Here is a 19212-nt window from a genome sequence, read left to right as displayed (position 1 = left end):
GTGCATATACATAGGTGATAGCTGATAGTATTGGTGGGAGCATGGGTATGCGATGTGTTGACATCTAGCTGGTCTTGGGTATAGAACTTGTGATTGAGCTTTAGTGCATATTGGAGTGGGGAAGTAGGGAATGTAGAGGAGGACAGCTAAGTAGGCATAGATACCAAAGGTAGTAGTGAAACTGGAACCCATGTGAAGAATGGAGGTTTTAATAGACTCTTTGTAACTGGCCAGATAGGTTTTGACTGCCTACAACTAAGATTGATGCAGTCCTCAGATCTCCATTTTGGTTTGCACATGATGTCACTGAATGTGTTGCTTACTTGGAAGATCCAGGTGGAATTTGCAAAAGGTCCTGAGTGGTCTCAGATAAAAATCACTCTTGCGCATTAATGAAAAGCTTTGGCCGTGCTATGTGCTCTAAGTCTATCTTTGGAAATCTAACATGAAGGATGGAAATCGATGCAAATCAGAAATATGTTTTATTATTAAAGGAATATGACTGCAGAAAAATGGTCAAGTCAGAAATACATGTGCGTCATTCCTTACAATACTGATTTTACGATGATTAGTTCTGCACCGTACCTTTAAAGTATGTCATTATATTCATAATTTCATATTATCATAACAGAAAAGACCATTCATGTGATATAACATTCTTCATACCTTTTTTTTCCCCAGAATTGTTTCCTAGTGAATGTGGTCATCTGGTTTATTACTATTAAGCTTGTCAAGAATTCTGAAAATAAATCACAACTTTATTGAAAGCAGGTTATTATGGATCAAAATCTTTTGCTTATGCATCTTTATTATTGCAGTAAATGCCATATGAATTTATGGCAAAATAGATTCACATACTTCATTATTAAGGTTCTTAAAAAAGATCACCTGTGGTGCAGAGTCAGAGGACAAAGGTATCAGGACATTGATGTCCTTCTAACAACCTCTCAGTTTTTAAACCCGAAAGGAAATTGTGGAGAAATCTAGAACAACACACAAAATGTTAGAGGATACGACAGGGTCTTTTAAGAGACTCCTGGATAGGTACATGAACCTTAGAAAAATAGAGGGCTATGGGTAACCCTAGGTAACTTCTAAGGTAAGGACATGTTCGGCACAGCTTTGTGGGCCGAAGGGCCTGTATTGTGCTGTAGGTTTCCTATGTTTCTATGACTTAGCAGGTCAGGCTACATCTATGGAGAGGAAGAAACAGTCAGTGTTTTGGGCCAAGATCATTCACCAGGTCTTGAAGGGAAGGGAAGAGAGGAGAGGCCAAAATAAGGAGCACAAGCTGGAAGGTGATTGATGAAGCCAGGTGGTTGGAGGAGGGGTATTGAGATGAGAAGCGGGGAAGTGGTAGGTGGAAAAGGTAAAGTGCTGAACATGAAGGAATCTGATGGGAGTGGAGAGTGGAACATGGGAAACAGTGAAGGAGGAGGGGCATTAGAGGGAGATGAGAGAAAAGGAGAGGAGGAGGAGGAAGGGGGGATGAAAGGAACAAGAGAAGAGGAGAGAGGGAGTAATTACCTGAAGTTGGAAAAATCAATGTTCATGCTGTCTGGTTGGAATATGAGGTATTGCCCCTCCAACCTGAGAGTGGCCTCTTCATGTCAGTAGAGGAGGCCATGGAGCAACATGTCAGAATAGGAATGAGAATTAGAATTAAGCCGGGTGGCCATCCATCAGCCCACCTTTTGTGGCGGGTGGAACGAAGGTGCTCGATGAAGCAGTCCCCCAGTCTACGTTGAGTCTCACCACTGTAAATAAGGCTGTACCAGGTATAGTAGATGACTGTGACAGACTTGCAGGTGAAGTGTTGCCTCACCTGGAAGGACTGTTTGGGGCCCTTGAATGGTGGTGAGGGAGGAGGTGTAGGGGCGGGTGTAGCACTTGTTCTGCTGGAAGGGATAGGTGCCAGGAGGGAGATCAGTTGGGAAGGACAGATTGATACAGGAATCAGAGAGAGAGCGATCCCTGCAGGAAGCAGAAAGTGGCGGGGTTGTGGGGGTGGATGTAAAGATGTGTTTGGTGGTAAGATCACATTGAAGATGGCGGAATTTGCGGAAAATGATGCATTGGATGTGGAGGCTCATGGGCTGGTAGGTAAGGACAAGATGAACTCTATCCCTGTTACGGCAGCGTGAAGGTGGAGGTCTGGAAAATACAGGAGATGCTTCACTTGCTTCACTTTGTCAGGGTCATCTACTGTGTCTAGTGTTCCCGGTGTGGCCTCCTCTGCATCGGGGAGGCCCAACTTACACTGATGGACTGCTTTGTCGAGTACCTCTGCTCTGTCCGCACCAGGGAGTATTTCCCAGTACCCAACCATTTTAATTCCATTCCCCATTCCCTTTCCGACATACCAGTCCATAGCCTTCTCTACTGCTACATTCAGGAAACTCTCAGATTGGAGGAGCAAGCCTTCATATTCCTTTTGGGTAGACTCCAACCCAATGGCATGAACATTGATTTCTCCAATTTCTGGTAATTTCTTCCCCCTCCCCCTTCTCTTTTCCATTCCCCGTTCTGCTTCCCCGCTTACCCCTTCTCTTCTTAACTGACTATAACCCCCCCCGATGCCCCTCCTCCTTCCCTTTTTTCCATGGTCCACTCTACTCTCCTATCAGATTCCTTCTTCTTCACCTTCACCTTTTCTATCTTCCATCTTCAAGCTTCTCAATACCCCTCTTCCACCCACCAATCTTCCCCATTACCTGGCTTCACCCATCACCTTCCAGCTTGTACTCCTTTCCCTCACCCCCCATCTTATTCTTGCTTCTTCCCCCTTCCTTTCCAGTCCTGATGAAGGTTGTCGGCCCAAAACATCAACTCCTCATTCTCGTCCATAGATGCTACCTGACGTGCTGATTTCCTCCAGCATTCTGTGTATGTTACTCTGGATTTCCAGCATCTGCAGAATCTCTTGTCTTTGTGGAGAAACCGGTTTGTCGTGGTGAAGTGGGTGGAGAGTGATGAGAAGGAAGTTAGCCTGAGCTGTCTGCTTCTCCGCTGCCAGCCCCACCTAACATTCTTTTATTCTGCAGTCATACTTTTCAATTTGAACTCTTTTGTTTCTTACTTGAAGGGCAATTATTTCTGTGTGCTACAGGAATAAATTTTTAATGCTGCATTAATTCATTCATTTACAGTGGAATGTATTAAAGCCATTGTGCTGTGCAGGGCTTGGAAACCAATAGGGAAGAGTATATCTGGAAGTGTAGGTGTGATGATTTTGTTTTTGGGGGGTGGATTGTGTGGATTATAGAGTGTATATGAATCACTTGTAATACTACACCCAATAATAAACCATTAGATTGCAGATAAAGCCTCATTTTCACTTTGGCAGGGGTGGACACAAGGGGGAGCAAGGTTGTCAAAATATCAAAGTTCAAAGTTAAAACTTAATTTATTATCAAAGTACATAGAACCCAGAGATTCATTTTCTTGCAGGCATACTCATTAAGTGCATAGAATAATAACCATAATAGAATCAGTGAAAGACCACACCAAGTTGGGAATTCAATCAGAGTACAAAAGGCAATACACTGTGCAAATACGAAAAAAAAGAAATCGTAATAATAAATACATGTAGTACGTATCTAGAACATGAGATGAAGAGTCCTTGAAAGTGAGTCCATTGGCTGTGGGAACATTTCAATGATGGGACAAGTGAAGTTATCCCCTTTGGTTCCTGATGTTTGAGGGGTAACAACTTCCTGAACCTGGTGGTGTGAATTCTGAGGCTCCTGTACTGCCTTCCTGATGGCAGCAGTGAGAAGAGAAGAGATTGCGGGTGGGGATTGCACTTTATCTTTAAAGTTCCGCTGGGTGTCCCTCCAGCATCTGGCAGATTAGAGTCTCTGTGCACATTCATGCATGTCAATATTCCCAAGGTCCAAGACTCCTTTCTCATTGAGATAAAAGTAAAAGTAGAGATTTACCATCTTCTCACAAGATTTTAGTGACTGTTCCATCTCCAGTTAGCAGATTGCATTTCAGTACAATCACTTGGCCTCTTGGCCTCCTGAGACCAGACTGGCCACCTGCTTCTGCTGAACCCTAAGTGGGTGGAGTCCAGAAATTTTTCACTTTTGCTTTGAACTAACAAGGTGAGTAATGGGTGACAGATGCAATATAACCCACCCTTCTCTTTGCAAGTAGAACGTTACCTTAACCCACATCTTTAACATGAAGGTTTGCTTACGGGCCAACCTCACCCCACGTCATCCATACAAATCTAATTCTATATCAACATTTGGAGTTTTTGATGTAGGTTTGAAGCTATTGATTTGCAATAGCTGGTTCCTTTGGTTGTTGTTGATCAAGAAAGTAAATCTATTGCTATTCTTCAGGTACCCAAGCATTATTTCTGAGGGATTCACAATTAAATTAACAAGGAACAAATTAAGTTGTTCCTTGAAGCCACTTATATCCATCAATCTTTCGTGTATGGGACTCCATGTGAGAGGATGCAATTAAATATCTGCCACACAGCTGTTGATTACTCTCGTTGACATGAAATGCAGATTTATGATTTGGAACTGTTGAATCTGATCGATTGGTTCATGCTCTGGTTCTGCAAGAATGAATTCAAATTAGCTAATTTGGGATTTTTGTTCAATGATACAGCTATCAGTGGTTCAACTTATTGTTTACGAATGTCATGAACCCTAAATTAGAGTTCATTTGATTTGATTTGGATCAGACAGCTTCATATCAGTGATGTCATCGACACTATTGCAGAGTTTTCAATTTCTACACTTGATTGTGGAATTTACTGTGCAGCGACAGGTCAGGACTTTTGTCTGGGTCATATATTTTTGAACATATACCCAGGCTAAGATGCAATGTGATCAGTATTTCTGTAATTGAGGCATCTTACAAATAATAAAATAACCACATTGAACATTGGCCCTGCATATTAATTATAATTATCATCATAAGCTCCTCCATAATTTGAACACATCTTTGATTGCTGTTATTTGTTTACCAATAATGCAGGTTCTATTTCTCTGGCAACTTATTAGAGATTTGTACAAGATTACCGCTACCTCTTTGGATTTTTCCCAGTTTTTAAAACCTCTTTAAATTACTTACAATTCTTTTTCTTCTTCCCCAACAGTAAGGAGATGCTTCTAACAATTAATTGGCTACAATCACTGAGCACACTGAAAGTTGTTCAAAAATCTATAAACTTTTCTGAAGACCATTCCACATCAGGCATAGACACTTTTTAACCATCAGATACTCCTTTAAGTTGACCCTGTTTTCACATCAATAACCCTTCTACTTTTCAAGTATTCTTGCTTTTTAGTCATGTGTGTTTAAAATTTTATTTCAGTCCTTTGTTCCTTTCTGTAGCTTTGCTAAGTTGTTTTATGGCTTTTACCATCTGACATTATTGAAGCCCCTCACTTCCACAATTGTAGGTTGATGGTGCTGGGCCCATACTGCAAACTATCATTATCCTTGGTTCATCACTTGCCAACGTTCAGGGGTTACACTTAATTTCATGGATAAATGGCAATTTGAGTGAATATCCAGTGTAATTCTCTTAAAAGTGAGATTTGTTTCTGTTTGATTTGAATACTTTTGAATATTGATTATGGCAGTGTTTGAGGGGGAAAGTGATTGATGATTAGTGCCAGGAAGTCAAATGATAACATTTTCAAGGATATTTTCAACAAGATCTGGCAAATCTTAAACAGGACCTATAGTGAAAACGTGCTGCGCAGGCTATTATAAAGGAATACGGGCGTCTTTCCTTAAAGTTAGTGAGAGTTAGTGATGCCTCAGATCTGGAAAAGAAGACAATATTTGTGCATGTTGAGTGATATAAGACCATCATTCACAGGAGCAGAATTAGGCCATTTGGTCCATTAAGTCTGCTTTGCCACTCAATCATGGCTGATTTACTTTCCCTCTCAATCCCATTTTCCTGTCTTCTCCCCATAACCTTTAACACCCTTGCCAATTAAATATATCAACCTCCGCTTTAAATGTACCCAATGACTTATTCTCCACAGCCGTCTTTGGCAATGAATCCCACAAGTTTACAACTCTCTGGCTGAAGAAATTCCTTCTCATCTCTGTTCTAAAGGGATGTCCTTCTATTCTGAGGCTGTGCCCTCTGGTCCCATGATTTGAATCATCCTCTCCATGACCACTCTATATTCAATATTCAGTAGGTTTCAGAGCGATTCCCCCCCCCCCCATTTATTCTTTTAAACTTTAGTGAATACAGAATACACTCCTCTTACATTAATCCTTTAATTCTCAGAACCATTCTCTTGAACCTCCTCTGGACCCTCTCCAATGCACATACTAAATAGAATAACTTACTTCTCAGAATTAGGACAGGCTTGGCCTCAGTGCTCCCTTACAAAGTTTCTAAATTGACTTTGTTCAATGTTGCAGGATGGAATGAAAGCCTATTCCCTTTACTTCATTGTATGGATCATCTCAGTGAAATAATGCTGCAACTCTCTTTATGTACATTTATCTTACTAAATGAATTATTTCTGTTTACTTTCAGGGCTTTGAATGTCATTTTGGTTTTCCACTCAAAGAATCAAAGATACCTAAGGATAGGCTTGGCAATCCCACTCCTTGGAACTGTTGCAGCACTTCGAAAAATGGTGGCAGATGAGGGAAAAGTGACTCCAGATCAGGTACAGATGCAGTGTGAGGCCAACGTGATCAATAAATTGTCACAATTATGCTATTGGTGGACTAGTGCATTCATGTTATTGATTAGTATTTCCTGTATTTACAAAAGCCACTTGCAAAATATCTTATCATACAGCACTGAGAACATTTGGTTTTATTCATTGGTATTGATTTTCACTAACTGCAGAGCAGACTAGAATTTCAAATTCAGACATTGTGATGTCACTGGGTAGCAACAGCAAGTTTTAAATATACCCTGCTTGCCTATGGCCAATTCAATTTTAGCTACAGTGGCATGCAAAAGTTTGGACACCCCAGTCAAAATTTCTGTTACTGTGAATAGTTAAGTGAGTAGATGATGAACTGATCTCCAGAAGTCATAAAGTTAAAGATGAAACATTCTTTTCAACATTTTAAGCAAGATTAGTATATTATTTTTGTTTTATGCAATTTTAGAGTGGGAAAAAAAGGAAAGGATTACTATGCAAAAATTTGGGCATCCCGAGAGATTTGAGCTCTCAGATAACTTTTACCAAGGTCTCAGACCTTAATTAGCTTGTTAGGGCTATGGCTTGTTCACGATCATCGTTAGGAAAGGCCAGGTGATATAAATGTCAAAGCCTTATAAATACCCTAACTCCTCAGACCTTGTCCCAACTATTAGCAGCCATGGGCTCCTCTAAGCAGCTGCCTAGTACTCTGAAAATTAAAATAAATGATGCCCACAAAGCAGGAGATGGCTATAAGAAAATAGCAAAGCATTTTCAAGTAGCCGTTTCCTCAGTTCGTAATGTAATTAAGAAATGGCAGTTAACAGGAATGGTGGAGGTCAAGTTGAGATCTGGAAGACCAAGAAAACTTTCCGAGAGAACTGGCTCATAGGATTGCTAGGAAGGCAAATCAAAACCCCCATTTGACTGCAAAAGACCTTCAGGAAGATTTAGCAGACTCTGGAGTGGTGGTGCACTGTTCTACTGTGCAGCGACACCTGCACAAATATGACCTTCATGGAAGAGTCATCAGAAGAAAACCTTTCCTGCGTCCTTACCACAAAATTCAGCGTCAGAAGTTTGCAAAGGAACATCTAAACAAGCCTGATGCATTTTGGAAACAAGTCCTGTGGACTGATGAAGTTACAATAGAACTTTATGGCCGCAATGAGCAAAGGTATGTTTGGAGAAAAAAAGGTGCAGAATTTCATGAAAAGAACACTTCTCCAGCTGTTAAGCACAGGAGTGGATCGATCATGCTTTGGGCTTGTGTTGCAGCCAGTGGCACGGGGAAGATTTCACTGGTAGAGGGAAGAATTAATTCAACTAAATACCAGCAAATTCTGGAAGCAAACATCACACAGTCTGTAAAAAAGCTGAAGTTGAAAAGAGAATGGCTTCTACAACAGGATAATGATCCTAAACATACCTCACAATGAACTACCTCAAGAGGCGCAAGCTAAAGGTTTTACCATGGTCCTCACAGTGCCCCGACCTAAACGTCATCGAAAATCCTGTGGACAGACCTCAAAAGAGCAGTGCATACAAGACGGCCCAAGAATCTCACAGAACTAGAAGCCTTTTGCAAGGAAGAATGGGTGAAAATCCCCCAAATTGAAAGACTCTTAGCTGGCTACAGAAAGTGTTTACAAGCTATGTTGCTTGCCAAAGGGGGAGTTACTACGTACTGACCATGCAGGGTGCCCAAACTTTTGCTTCGGGCCCTTTTCCTTTTTAGTTATTTTGAAACTGTAAGAGATGGAAATAAAAAAGTAATCTTGCTTAAAATATTAAAAAAGTGTGTCATCTTTAACCTTGTGCCTTTTGGAAATCAGGTCATCTTTTGCTTGCTTAGCTATTCACAGTAACAGAAATTTTGACCGGGGTACCCAACTTTTGCATGCCACTGTATATCACTTTAAATGAAATGAGCTGAAGCGAGGTGCCACAATACAATGGAAGACTGACTGTCCTTGTGAAATGAGCTCAGCAAATCTTGTAGGATATTTGGTAACTGGCTCTGATCTGAATGGGAGCGGGTTAGTTGTTCACTTAGGTGCATTTGACAATTATAGTAGCAAGGAGAGAATAAATTGGGCAATCAAGGAAGAAGTAGAATTTGAGTGATATCTGTGGCCCTGGTAGCCACTTTCCACTGATGGAGGGTACTGGCTTGGTCCTGCTGAGGAAGAAGTTGCTGCAATGCATCTTGCTGATGGTGTCTACTGGAATGATAGTGTGAGGTAATGCAAGTGTACATCTAACCGCCTGCACATTCTTGCCTTTAATGTAAATTGATTTCAGTCTTGCCAGAGTTCCTTGCACCCATCTTAATTCAGATGCCACCTTAATGAAAAAGAATCTGACTGATACACTGTTGTTCTGTACTTGCATCCTTATTTACAGCAAGGCAGTGATAAAAGCTGGAAATGAGCACTTAGTTTATGTTCTTCCATTGATGGTCGGGTTATTGATGAACAGTTGATTTGATAGCACTTTGGTGGATCTTCCTTATTTTAATTAATTTCAAAACTATAAATAAACATGAATTAAAAGACATATTAGCAGTGTATTTCCTCTAAGCCTCTAAATTATTTGTCACACATGATAGGGAACTTAAAGCTAGGTTAGAGAAGTTGGTTTAAGAAGATTTATATTTATGGAATGTAGGGATAGATGCAATCATTGTTTCAATAACCTAACAGTAAACAGTAGCATTTCACAGAGGCAAATGGGATAGGGACCGGGGTGCGGGGGGGGGGGGTCTCTTCAAATAGAAAAAGCACCATTGAAAAATGTAAGAAGTGTTTAAGATGTGTGGGAATTGGTAGAGATTTTAAAATTAAGTGTGTTAGTTTTAGTAACAGGGTTAAATTAATGATGACTCAGCCCAGATTAGCAGTGTAAATGTCGACTGTTCATTTCCCTCCACAGCTGCTGCCTGACACTCTGAGTTCCTTCAGTGTTTGGCTTGTTGATAATGATGATTCATTGCTTATATTAGCTATAAAGAAGATTTGCACAGTATTTGTTAATATCCTGTTATACAGCTTTATGTTTAAACTATTCGCTATGGTCGGAAAATTCAAGATAGCTGAACTCTTTTGAAGAAATAATCTTACTTTGAAATTCCAGGGCTCAAGTCACCAGACCTTCTTTTACCAGCTAGGCAGATCTGATTGTCATGGTTACTGAAGTGTTTAGCTTCAGCTCTGTACCTTCGTTAATAAGAGTGAATTGAAAAATGAGCAATGACATCAAATTGAGAGTTTGAAATAAGACTGGCCATTGGTTCCAAACACACTAAATGGTTCGATTAACATCAGAAGAACTAAATTTTGAAGGCAGAATGAAGCGCTGCTGCTACTATAAAGTGGAGTTAGAATCACAGATTGTAGATCTATTTTTAGGTAGATGTGTTTTTTAGCTGTGGAAAGTGTGCGTAGTCATTGCCTCATGGGAACTTGTCATAGATCCTCCTTTCTCAAAACTTGTGCTTGATAAAATACTGTGCTGTTCTCTACATAAATTCAAAAGTAATCATCACAGCATAAGGTAGACATATTGAGAGTCCATTGCCCTCCTTAGACGTTAACAGACCCGCTGAGTTCCTCCAGCTCCTTTGTGTGTATCACTGTATAAAAACCACTGTTTTAAGTTACCCAGCACTGTCAATAATCTTCTGAGCATGGTTTCTTTATTAATGTTCCAGGTAATTTTAACAGAAGTTTACACAAACGGGTTTGAACGCTCCTTTTCGGACGAGGAAGATTTGAACACAGTTGGCGAAGGGGACATTGTGTATGCATTTCAGGCTCCGTTCATCCGAGGCAACTTTAGTGGCTCCACTCAACATACAGGTGTGTGACCAAATCGGATTTGCTCAGCTGTTAATATGATTCTTTTCTATTAGATTTATGCTTAATATATTAGACAATTACACATGAAGACATGGAGATAATTTATGCAAAATTAATTGGTGGAAACTGTAACTGAATTGTCTGACCTTTCCACCAGTCTCTGTCCTCATAGTAGGAGCAAATGTTTTTGAGACTATGCTGCGTCTCTACATCCATCCCTTACGTAATACACCTACTGCTCCTTTACACGAGCATCAATACTAAATTAATGTAATTTGGCTTCACACACGTCTGCTGTGTCTACCCACAGTTGAAAAGCAGATCAAGGGTTTTGGCTGCTTAGACGACATTTGATTACAGTCCTGCTTCCTAAGTTGCATTTACACAGGGCGTCAGGTTTACTTTGGATCCAAGTGATCATACGTGAGATTGCATTGTGCTGGTGCTTTTCTGTTCTCTTAAACAGTGACCACACTATACATTAGCATGAGTTGACAAACTGTTTTAGGAGCTGAAGTACAGGTCCGGAGCTGAGAATTTTAGCTCATGGCAACAATCATTTATCATTTAGTGGAGAATGTAATCTTGTGGCGTGAGTAAATCTACTGAAGAGGCAGTGGTAGCTCATAGATTTTGTTTTGATCTTCTCACTGACACTATTGTGGTTGTTTAAGATCTCCATCTCCAGTGGGAATCATAATTAGTAATGTTGATCGCTCACCACTTTGGCAAATGATTAATATGTGAGCAGGTTTATAGTTCCAGCATAGATTGATACAGGCCTGATTTATCCTAGTGAGACCCTCCCTGCTGTTAGTGTTCATCAGTAAATTGTTGGTTTTCTTGTCTGTGGCATGCACTCATTAAATTACACTTGTCACTTTATTGCATTTGTGTTTGAAATGGCTGACAGTAAGTGCAGGCTTTCAGTGTGTACTTGCAGCACTGATGCCTGCTGAGTCTGCATGCTAACAGTGTGTGGTCACCTGTTCTAAACCCAACATTTGTTGGGTGCTGCAATGTAATCAAAAAAAAGTACCACAGTTTCAGATTTGAAGGCTCTGGCATTCAAAATTCATCAAGGACATGCTGCTTGCTTTAGGAACTCTAATTTATTCAGTCACTTCATGTTGAACGATTGGGGACAGAGCTGAGTACAAATTCATGCTGTGTGGAATAATTTTGTGGATATAATAATTATAATTATATAATACAGGACTGGAAATACTCTGGCATTTAACCATTGGAAAGTGTTATGTATCACACTGCTGCATTAAGATAATATATGATTTACTTCATGTACATTGGTAACTAAGGAGGCACAGATCCAGATTTAGAACCAATGTATAAAGTTTGTGTGAGGGGGTGGGATCGACACATGAATGAACTACAGGTAGAAAGAGAGAGAAAGGCTCAAGAATAATTTCTGAAGCTACTGATGTGTGGATGCCGTGGAAACTGTAGATTCCTTTCACGTAAATGGTCAGGTCATCACCGTTAATGATTTGTGTCGCAAAGAAAGGAGAAAGAAATTGAAATTATTCTAATGACCACTGAGATCTTGAAGGCAGTATTATTTTTTATGTATGACTTCTGTGCCTTTTCTGCTTGTATCTCTCAGTATTACCATACCTATACTGGTTACGAACAAATTGCAGTTTTACATCATGTGTAAACTTTATGCTATATTTCGCTTAATAATTGGAAATCATTTAATGTTTCATATAAATATTCTTGTTTCAAGCAACTTCTTGTAGCACAGAGGTCTGATTTTCTTGCAGAATTATCACTAGTATCCTCTCTTACCTCATACACCTGCATATTTTCCTCTGTCATGTGTATTAATTTCTGGGTTAAAAGCTGGCATTGAATCTGTATCCATCTTACTGTTCCAAATCTTAGCCACTTATGATACAAAAGAAGTTTCTTCATGCCTCTAACTATCTATGGTTGACAATTCAGTGGCATGACCAGAATTGGCCCTACGTGTCGATATTATGACCACGATTTTAAACACCACAATGTTTCGCAATTCTGTATAAGTGTTAGGAATGCCTGAAGCAGTTCGTGCTGCAGTTACATCATTTATGAAAATGGGGCAGCTCGGTAGCATAACACTTTACCACACCAGAGACCTGGGTTCAGTTCCTGCTGCTGTCTGTAAGGAGTTTGTATGTTCTCCCTGTGACCGTGTGGGTTTCCTCCGGGTGCTCTGGTTTCTACCACATTCCAAACGCGTACAGATAAGTAGGTTAATTGGTCACTTGGGTGTCATTAGGCAATAACAAAATAATTATTGAATTATTAATTTATTAACTTGCAGGATGTGAGGATTAGCATTTAATTGTGGTTATTGACTGCTAGTGTGTGGTGGACAAACGAGCACTAAAGCATGACCTTTGACCATGAATCTTCATGCCTGGGGCAGGTAAACACAGAGTCACTGTACCATGGATGATGAATTAGTGGTTTGGGACTAGATGACACAGCCAATATAAAATTGGTGAGGAGTAGGGAAGAAAGGATATAGGGCTTACTGGTTGCCTGTTGCTATGGGACTTACAGGAAAACTCCCACCTCTCCTGGCTGCACAATGCTCCCTTTGACTAGCTGGTTCTTAGTCATCCAATTGGGTTTCCGTTACTAACCTAACATTGCAAACTGGAACCCCATTATGGCATTACATTACAATTTGTATAGGTAAATGGCTAAGCAACTGATTCACATTGGTGACTCTGGTAAAATAATACCATGCAGTCTGTCACTGTCAATGGAACAAGAAGGCAATTTATCCCTTCTGGGATCAATTACTGTTTCCAATGGCTGTAATTCCTTAGAACCACGCACCAATATATCAGATATTTCTCTGTTCACTTTTACAATACTGTAATTATCCCATACACTTGAAATAGACCTGTGTCTCTAGTGAAATAGCTGATTTGAAGAATTCCAGAAGATCATATATGGTATTAATCTGCAAATATTGACAACCACATGATTGCAAGGCCTAAATGATTTTTGGGTGTTTTCTTCATTTGGTCCATTATCGTAGTTGAAGAGCTGAGGTAAATGAGCAGCCCGCTCCCATGAATAGCCATTAAATGGCTCCTTTAGAACTGAGGTGCTCCTGCGCAAGAGAAAAGAAAAGATTGCAAGAATGTAAAGAGCCCAGTTGTACGTAAAGGTAATTTATTTCACTCTGTGACTTAGTTCAAAGAAAAAAATCACAGCTCTGAAGTCATCTATTGCAGAACAAATGATATGCCACATGGGCAGGTTCAAAATTTAAATATTAAAGAACAGATTTTGATTGAAATTATTTGAAATTCTAATCACTTCTATTTTATCTAGCTGCCTTGCGGAAACCAGATTTTTCTTTTCTGGGAAATCAACATAAGAGATACAAATTCATCCCAAATGATGTATACAGGCACGTGGCAAGCTGCCACTGACTATCAGCCAGCAATATCACATAGATCACAAATCTGTTATTATCTGTTGATGAAAAATGAAACCAGATAGAGGGAGGTTAAGGTTGTTGCTTTCTAGGATTGATCTTCAGGTATTTTTATACTTCAATTCTTCTGGAGAAAGTCATCTCAATGCAGTGATCCTGACTTTTAAAATTTGTCTTCCCTCTCTAATATTCCTAGTTTGTCTGATCTTCCTATAGCTCAGAATTGTGCTGCTTCTTCAATTTCTTGACAGTGTGCTTTCCAGCTACTGGTGAATTTACAGCAGATGCCTAGAAGTATTAGGCAACCTGAGCAGGTGTGTATTGTCCAGTTTATTTTGCAGTGTGTGATTGATCATAGGACTATTTTTGGAGAAACTTAAATGATGTCTCCAACCTGGCCATGTCCGTTGCCAAAAATAGATCTGCTTTAAACGGAAGAAGCTACAGAAGTGAGAGAATGCTCTTTGCATGAAATTTGATGCAAAACTAGGAATTACATTTAATTGTTACTAGGATATTTTGCAGTAAAAGGTTAGAAGTGAAATAGGTAATTGTACAGCTAACATCATAAAGTTCGCTGACAGCTCTCTTAAAGGTGATGCTGGTAGTAAACACATTCGATAGCCAGTGTCTAATCATTGTTCTGCCTGGAGCAGGACTTCTGGAAATAGTACACCAAGCATACATATTGCTCCCCTCCTCACTAAGTCTGTTTTTACTAGGATCTCTAAACACCAACCTGGTTCATGAAGTTCAGCAAGACCTTAGCCCTACAGTTCCACCAGGCATCGGGTCATCACTATGCAGAACCGCCTATCAAAGCCCTGATACAATTTGCAAGCCCTGATATTGATAGCATTGTGATACATTTATAAGACTGTGAACACGCGACCACATATTTTTATTTAAGTTGACAGAAAATTAAAAGTAACACCTTAAAACACTGGGAAAATACACTTAAATATAATTAAAATTAATTTATTTGAAACTCAATTTAAAATGGTGGATAACCTGAAACTTAGGAATGATTGGAATTGAAGAACCTGCGCCAGGTCTGATCCAAGTGAAACGCTTGATGTGATCCGAAGAGTCCAACAGCAGAACACTGTCGGGATAATTCTGTGTGAGAATCAATCAAGAAATTTACAGCCCTTAGATAACATTCTGTTGCGGAAAGGAATGTTGATAAATCTACTTAGAACTGCTGTCATTTTGAAGGAAGTTCTGGGCTGTTATTCCTTCAACAAGTCTAAGAGTATCCATTAAAGATTTTCAATAGACTATAACTTTTCACCTCCAAATATTGATTCCAAATTAAAAACTGCGGTGGAGATTGGAGTTGTCAAGGGAGTGTTAGTCACTGGCAACAAAAAGTGAAAATGAGGATTAAGAAAATTAAGTCTCTATCCCAAATGGGACATAAGGAATTTGTCATGCCTAGTTTACTTCCCTTATTAGCATGATAGGGCTAGGAGAACAAGCATAAAACATTGATCACATACCCACAAAGAAATCCAGATTTTTGCCTGTTTTAGGTTAGAAAATCAGCATATTTGAAAATCTGAGCTTTAAGATAGTCATCTTATCAATGTCTTAAATCAGGTTTATCATATCAAATGAATAGTTTAACTTCAGCCCAATTTAAGGTAAGTTCTATCAATAGATTAGTATTGAGCTTGACTATTCTCTCTTGTATTCTCTTCACCTCAGATGCAGTGCTGGGCTGAAAAAAAATCCTTTGCTCTTAGAAGCAAATTTTGAATGAGCTTCTTAGGAAATGGGAGGTGGTATTATGTGTGTTCAATTAGAATTTTTGCTTTTCATGTTCTGGCATTACCAGAATTGGACCTACTTTAAACCCTTTTTGAAATAAATCAGTGAATGGAATTCTAGCTTTTAGTTAGTCTATGGGATAAAGGTATTTTGAAAAGAGCCTTTCTTTGCTGACAACTTTGGTGAATATGAGAGATTTTGAAATCAGAGCATGGTTTTGAAGTTGTATTGCCCCCTTTATGGTAGAACACTCAAGTGCTTTTGCTTTTCTCCAAAGATGGTGAAAAGATATGGATGTATAACTCTCAGTGGAACAATAGATCAGATACATACTTGTCAGTGAGCATGTAGTGTATACCAATGAAGAAACTTCAATGGGTTGGATCTTTGACCCCAAGAAATCAGACATCTTGTCTTCTTGACTACAGCTCCACTTGTATTATATAATATTTTTCAGGTTTCTTTCTTTTGTTGCTAGTTATATGGATTGATCCAGGACTTTAGACATCACTACCTTTCCAGAATATTGCTATTCTCTGTACTTGACCTCTATGTGAAACAGAAACTTCCAGTGAAACAATTTGGAGCCTACCAAAGAATCAATGTAGAAATGCTGAACTGGATTTTACACCTTAGATTAGGAACTCTATCTAATGCATATGCAGTAAAATGTATTACTGAATGCATATTCAATAATCTTTAATACAATTTTGTCTTATACCAAGAATGAAGAGTGGCTTAAATTGCATTTGAACCAAATTTTAATGGTATGAGATAAGATTGTAATACTGTTTATTGAATATGCATTTCTTGCTTTTGGCATAACTCAATCTTTCAAAATAAATTTAACAACTGGATTAGCTTGATTGATTATTAGTTTTTCACGTTTAATAATGTACGGCTGAACATGATGGCATCTTGATAATTTCTGGTGTGTGATAGCAATGCAAGTAAATGGCTTACCCTGTTAACTTTGTTGTCCAGGACATATACTGGTGTATTACCTAATACCAGATCTAATTCATTACATGTCACTGAGCTGGAATAGAGGATTTGAAAGAATCAAAATTGCATGAGTCTAACCTAAACATTGGATTTTGTGTGTATGGTGTGATAGACTAACTTGTAATGAAAAGCCTGCTTCCTTTCCAGGGGAAAATAAAATCACATTGTCTATTTACAGTTTTGCATTATTGCAAGGGGCTGGAGGAATGATGTGAAGGTAGAAACCAATGACAGTAGATAACTGTCCTCCTTGATTTTGTTTTTACTCCATTTCAGCAGTATTGACTACAGACACAACAGCAAATTGGAGAGGCATCAGGGACTGGGCTACAGAGTTTGAAGTGTAGCAGCATCTGCCCAATCAAACACCCTACTTTGACAGAGAACTGCCATTTTGAAAGTTACCAGTTTGACAATTTATAACATTTAATTTGTGTGCATTGAATCTGCAACTCAGGCGTTTCAGCAAACCTTCCTTGAAATATGTCTCTTTCTCTACTTTGCATGAGCTTCCTCCCACTCTGATTCATTCAGCTCATCATTTTGTTCTTTATGAATCTATGAAGCTTACTCATAAATGCCACCACACCATTCATCTCAGCAGTTCTCCTTGTTAACAATTTACACTGTCTGGATCAAGAGAGATTTCACCTTAAGCCCTTATTGGATTCATTTGTGAATATAACACTACCATCTCTTCTCTGTGTATGTCCTTTCAAAATGCTTCAGAACTATGACAACATCTTGCATTACTTCAGCACCAATTTCTGGAGAAAAGAGCCTTGGCAATGCTGCCCGTCCTGATGTATACCACTGCGGTTTGAATTTTTAAGCTGATTCTCCAGTATCTCCTTATCTTTATATTTATATTGACATCTGAACACAGTTTTGATGGTTGTATCACACACAAAATACTGGAGGAACTCAGGAGGTCAGTTGGCATCTATCACAATGAATACACAGGGCAGCTTTTCAGGGTGAGACCCTTCGTCAGAACTGGAAACGAATTGGGAAGAAGCCAGAATAAGGAGGTAGCGGGAGGGGCAAGTAGGACCAGCTGAAAGGTAATAGTTGAAGCTGGTTGGGTGGGGCAGTAGGGATGAAGTAAGAAGCTGGGAGGTGATAGGTGGAAAAGGTAAAGGGCTGGAGAAGAACAAATCCGATAGGTGAGGAGAGTGGGCCATGGGAGAAAGGGAAGGAGGAGTGGTAGCACAGGGAGTAGGTGAAGAGAAGAGGTAAGAGATCAGAGTGGGGAAATGAAGAAGATGGAAGGGGGAGGGGTGAAAAAAATTACTGGAAGTTGGAGAAATCGATGTTCGTGCCAACAGATTGGTGGCTACCTAGGCAGAATATAGGTTGCTCCTCCTCCAACTTGAGCGTGTCCACTTTGTGGTAGAAAGGGAGGCCATGGATGAACACGTCAGAATGGGATTGGGGATGGGAATTAAAATGGTTGGCCGCCGGGAAACCCTGCTTTTTGCAGATGGAGTGAAGGTGCTCAACAAAGCGGTCTACGTCGGGTCTCACAATATAGCGATGATGGTTGTATGTAAGTTTAGCATTAGCTTATTTCTTTTCAATTTTATTCTTAAGAATCAAGGTATCGAAAGTGGCCCTTTGGCCCACTAAGCCTGTGCTGACCATCAATAACTCATTTACTGTCATTCCCATTCTTTTTATTCCTGGAGAAGTGGTGTTTTACTTTTGAAAGAGATGCTGCATTAATATGAATATTTTAATGCTGTGACCTTGGCAATGTATATAGTAGATAAAACAGAAACATAGGCTACAGAACCCAACCATGTTGACTCCTTTACTGCTCCTGTAGCACATTTTAATTTGCAAACTTGACATATTGTCACAGAGGGGGTTGTGAAGCGGTAACACTACCTACCCAGCAGGGTCTACAACCACTTCAGAATTAATATCACTGACAGAGAAGGTCACTTCTGATGCCAACTGCAACATTTTACAAGACTACAAGTAACACAATGATCTTCTCAAAAAAATAAAAGTGCTTAAATATACTGTATGCAAATAAAATGTATAAACATGCACAGTTAATTTTGCAGTCCTTGGTTTAATATTTTTGATCCTAATTCATGTTTTTACTTCTCTGCTGATGTATCAGATATATTTTTCATTGTATTTGGTACATTTGATTCCTTGAATTATTTTGTTTAATCCTTGAGCTACTACAATCAGGAGATTTATGTTATTAAGCAAATTGGCCCCATCTGCTTGGCTGTGAACAATGTCTTGTCACCTAAGTGGCTTCAAAACGTTCTTTCAATATTAATCCAACTCTATAAATAATATTCTGTCAACAGATACTGGGCTGCTTTGAACAAATAGGCAAGCTGAGAGCAACCCATATGTTTTCTTCTTCTTCCTTTTGGAAGAATTGTGATTGAAGCAATAAGGTCCTGTTTTCTGTTGGATTCTGCCAGCATTCTAA

General features: G+C 39.4%; 1 protein-coding gene across 1 annotated transcript in view; it reads left to right on the top strand.

Annotated features, from left to right (window-relative positions):
• Positions 1–19212, top strand: part of usp43a (ubiquitin specific peptidase 43a) — a 477870-nt gene that overhangs the window by 262516 nt on the left and 196142 nt on the right. Inside the window, exons 5-6 of the mRNA XM_072242187.1 lie at positions 6536–6671; positions 10372–10519. Coding sequence (XP_072098288.1) covers positions 6536–6671; positions 10372–10519 — 284 coding nt within the window. The remainder of the gene's footprint in view (positions 1–6535; positions 6672–10371; positions 10520–19212) is intronic.

This window comes from Mobula birostris, chromosome 24 (assembly GCF_030028105.1).
Source record: "Mobula birostris isolate sMobBir1 chromosome 24, sMobBir1.hap1, whole genome shotgun sequence".
In the NCBI taxonomy this organism is placed as follows: Eukaryota; Metazoa; Chordata; class Chondrichthyes; order Myliobatiformes; family Myliobatidae; genus Mobula; species Mobula birostris.
Note: the sequence above shows the minus strand (reverse complement) of the source record. Positions and strands in the feature narration are given on the sequence as shown.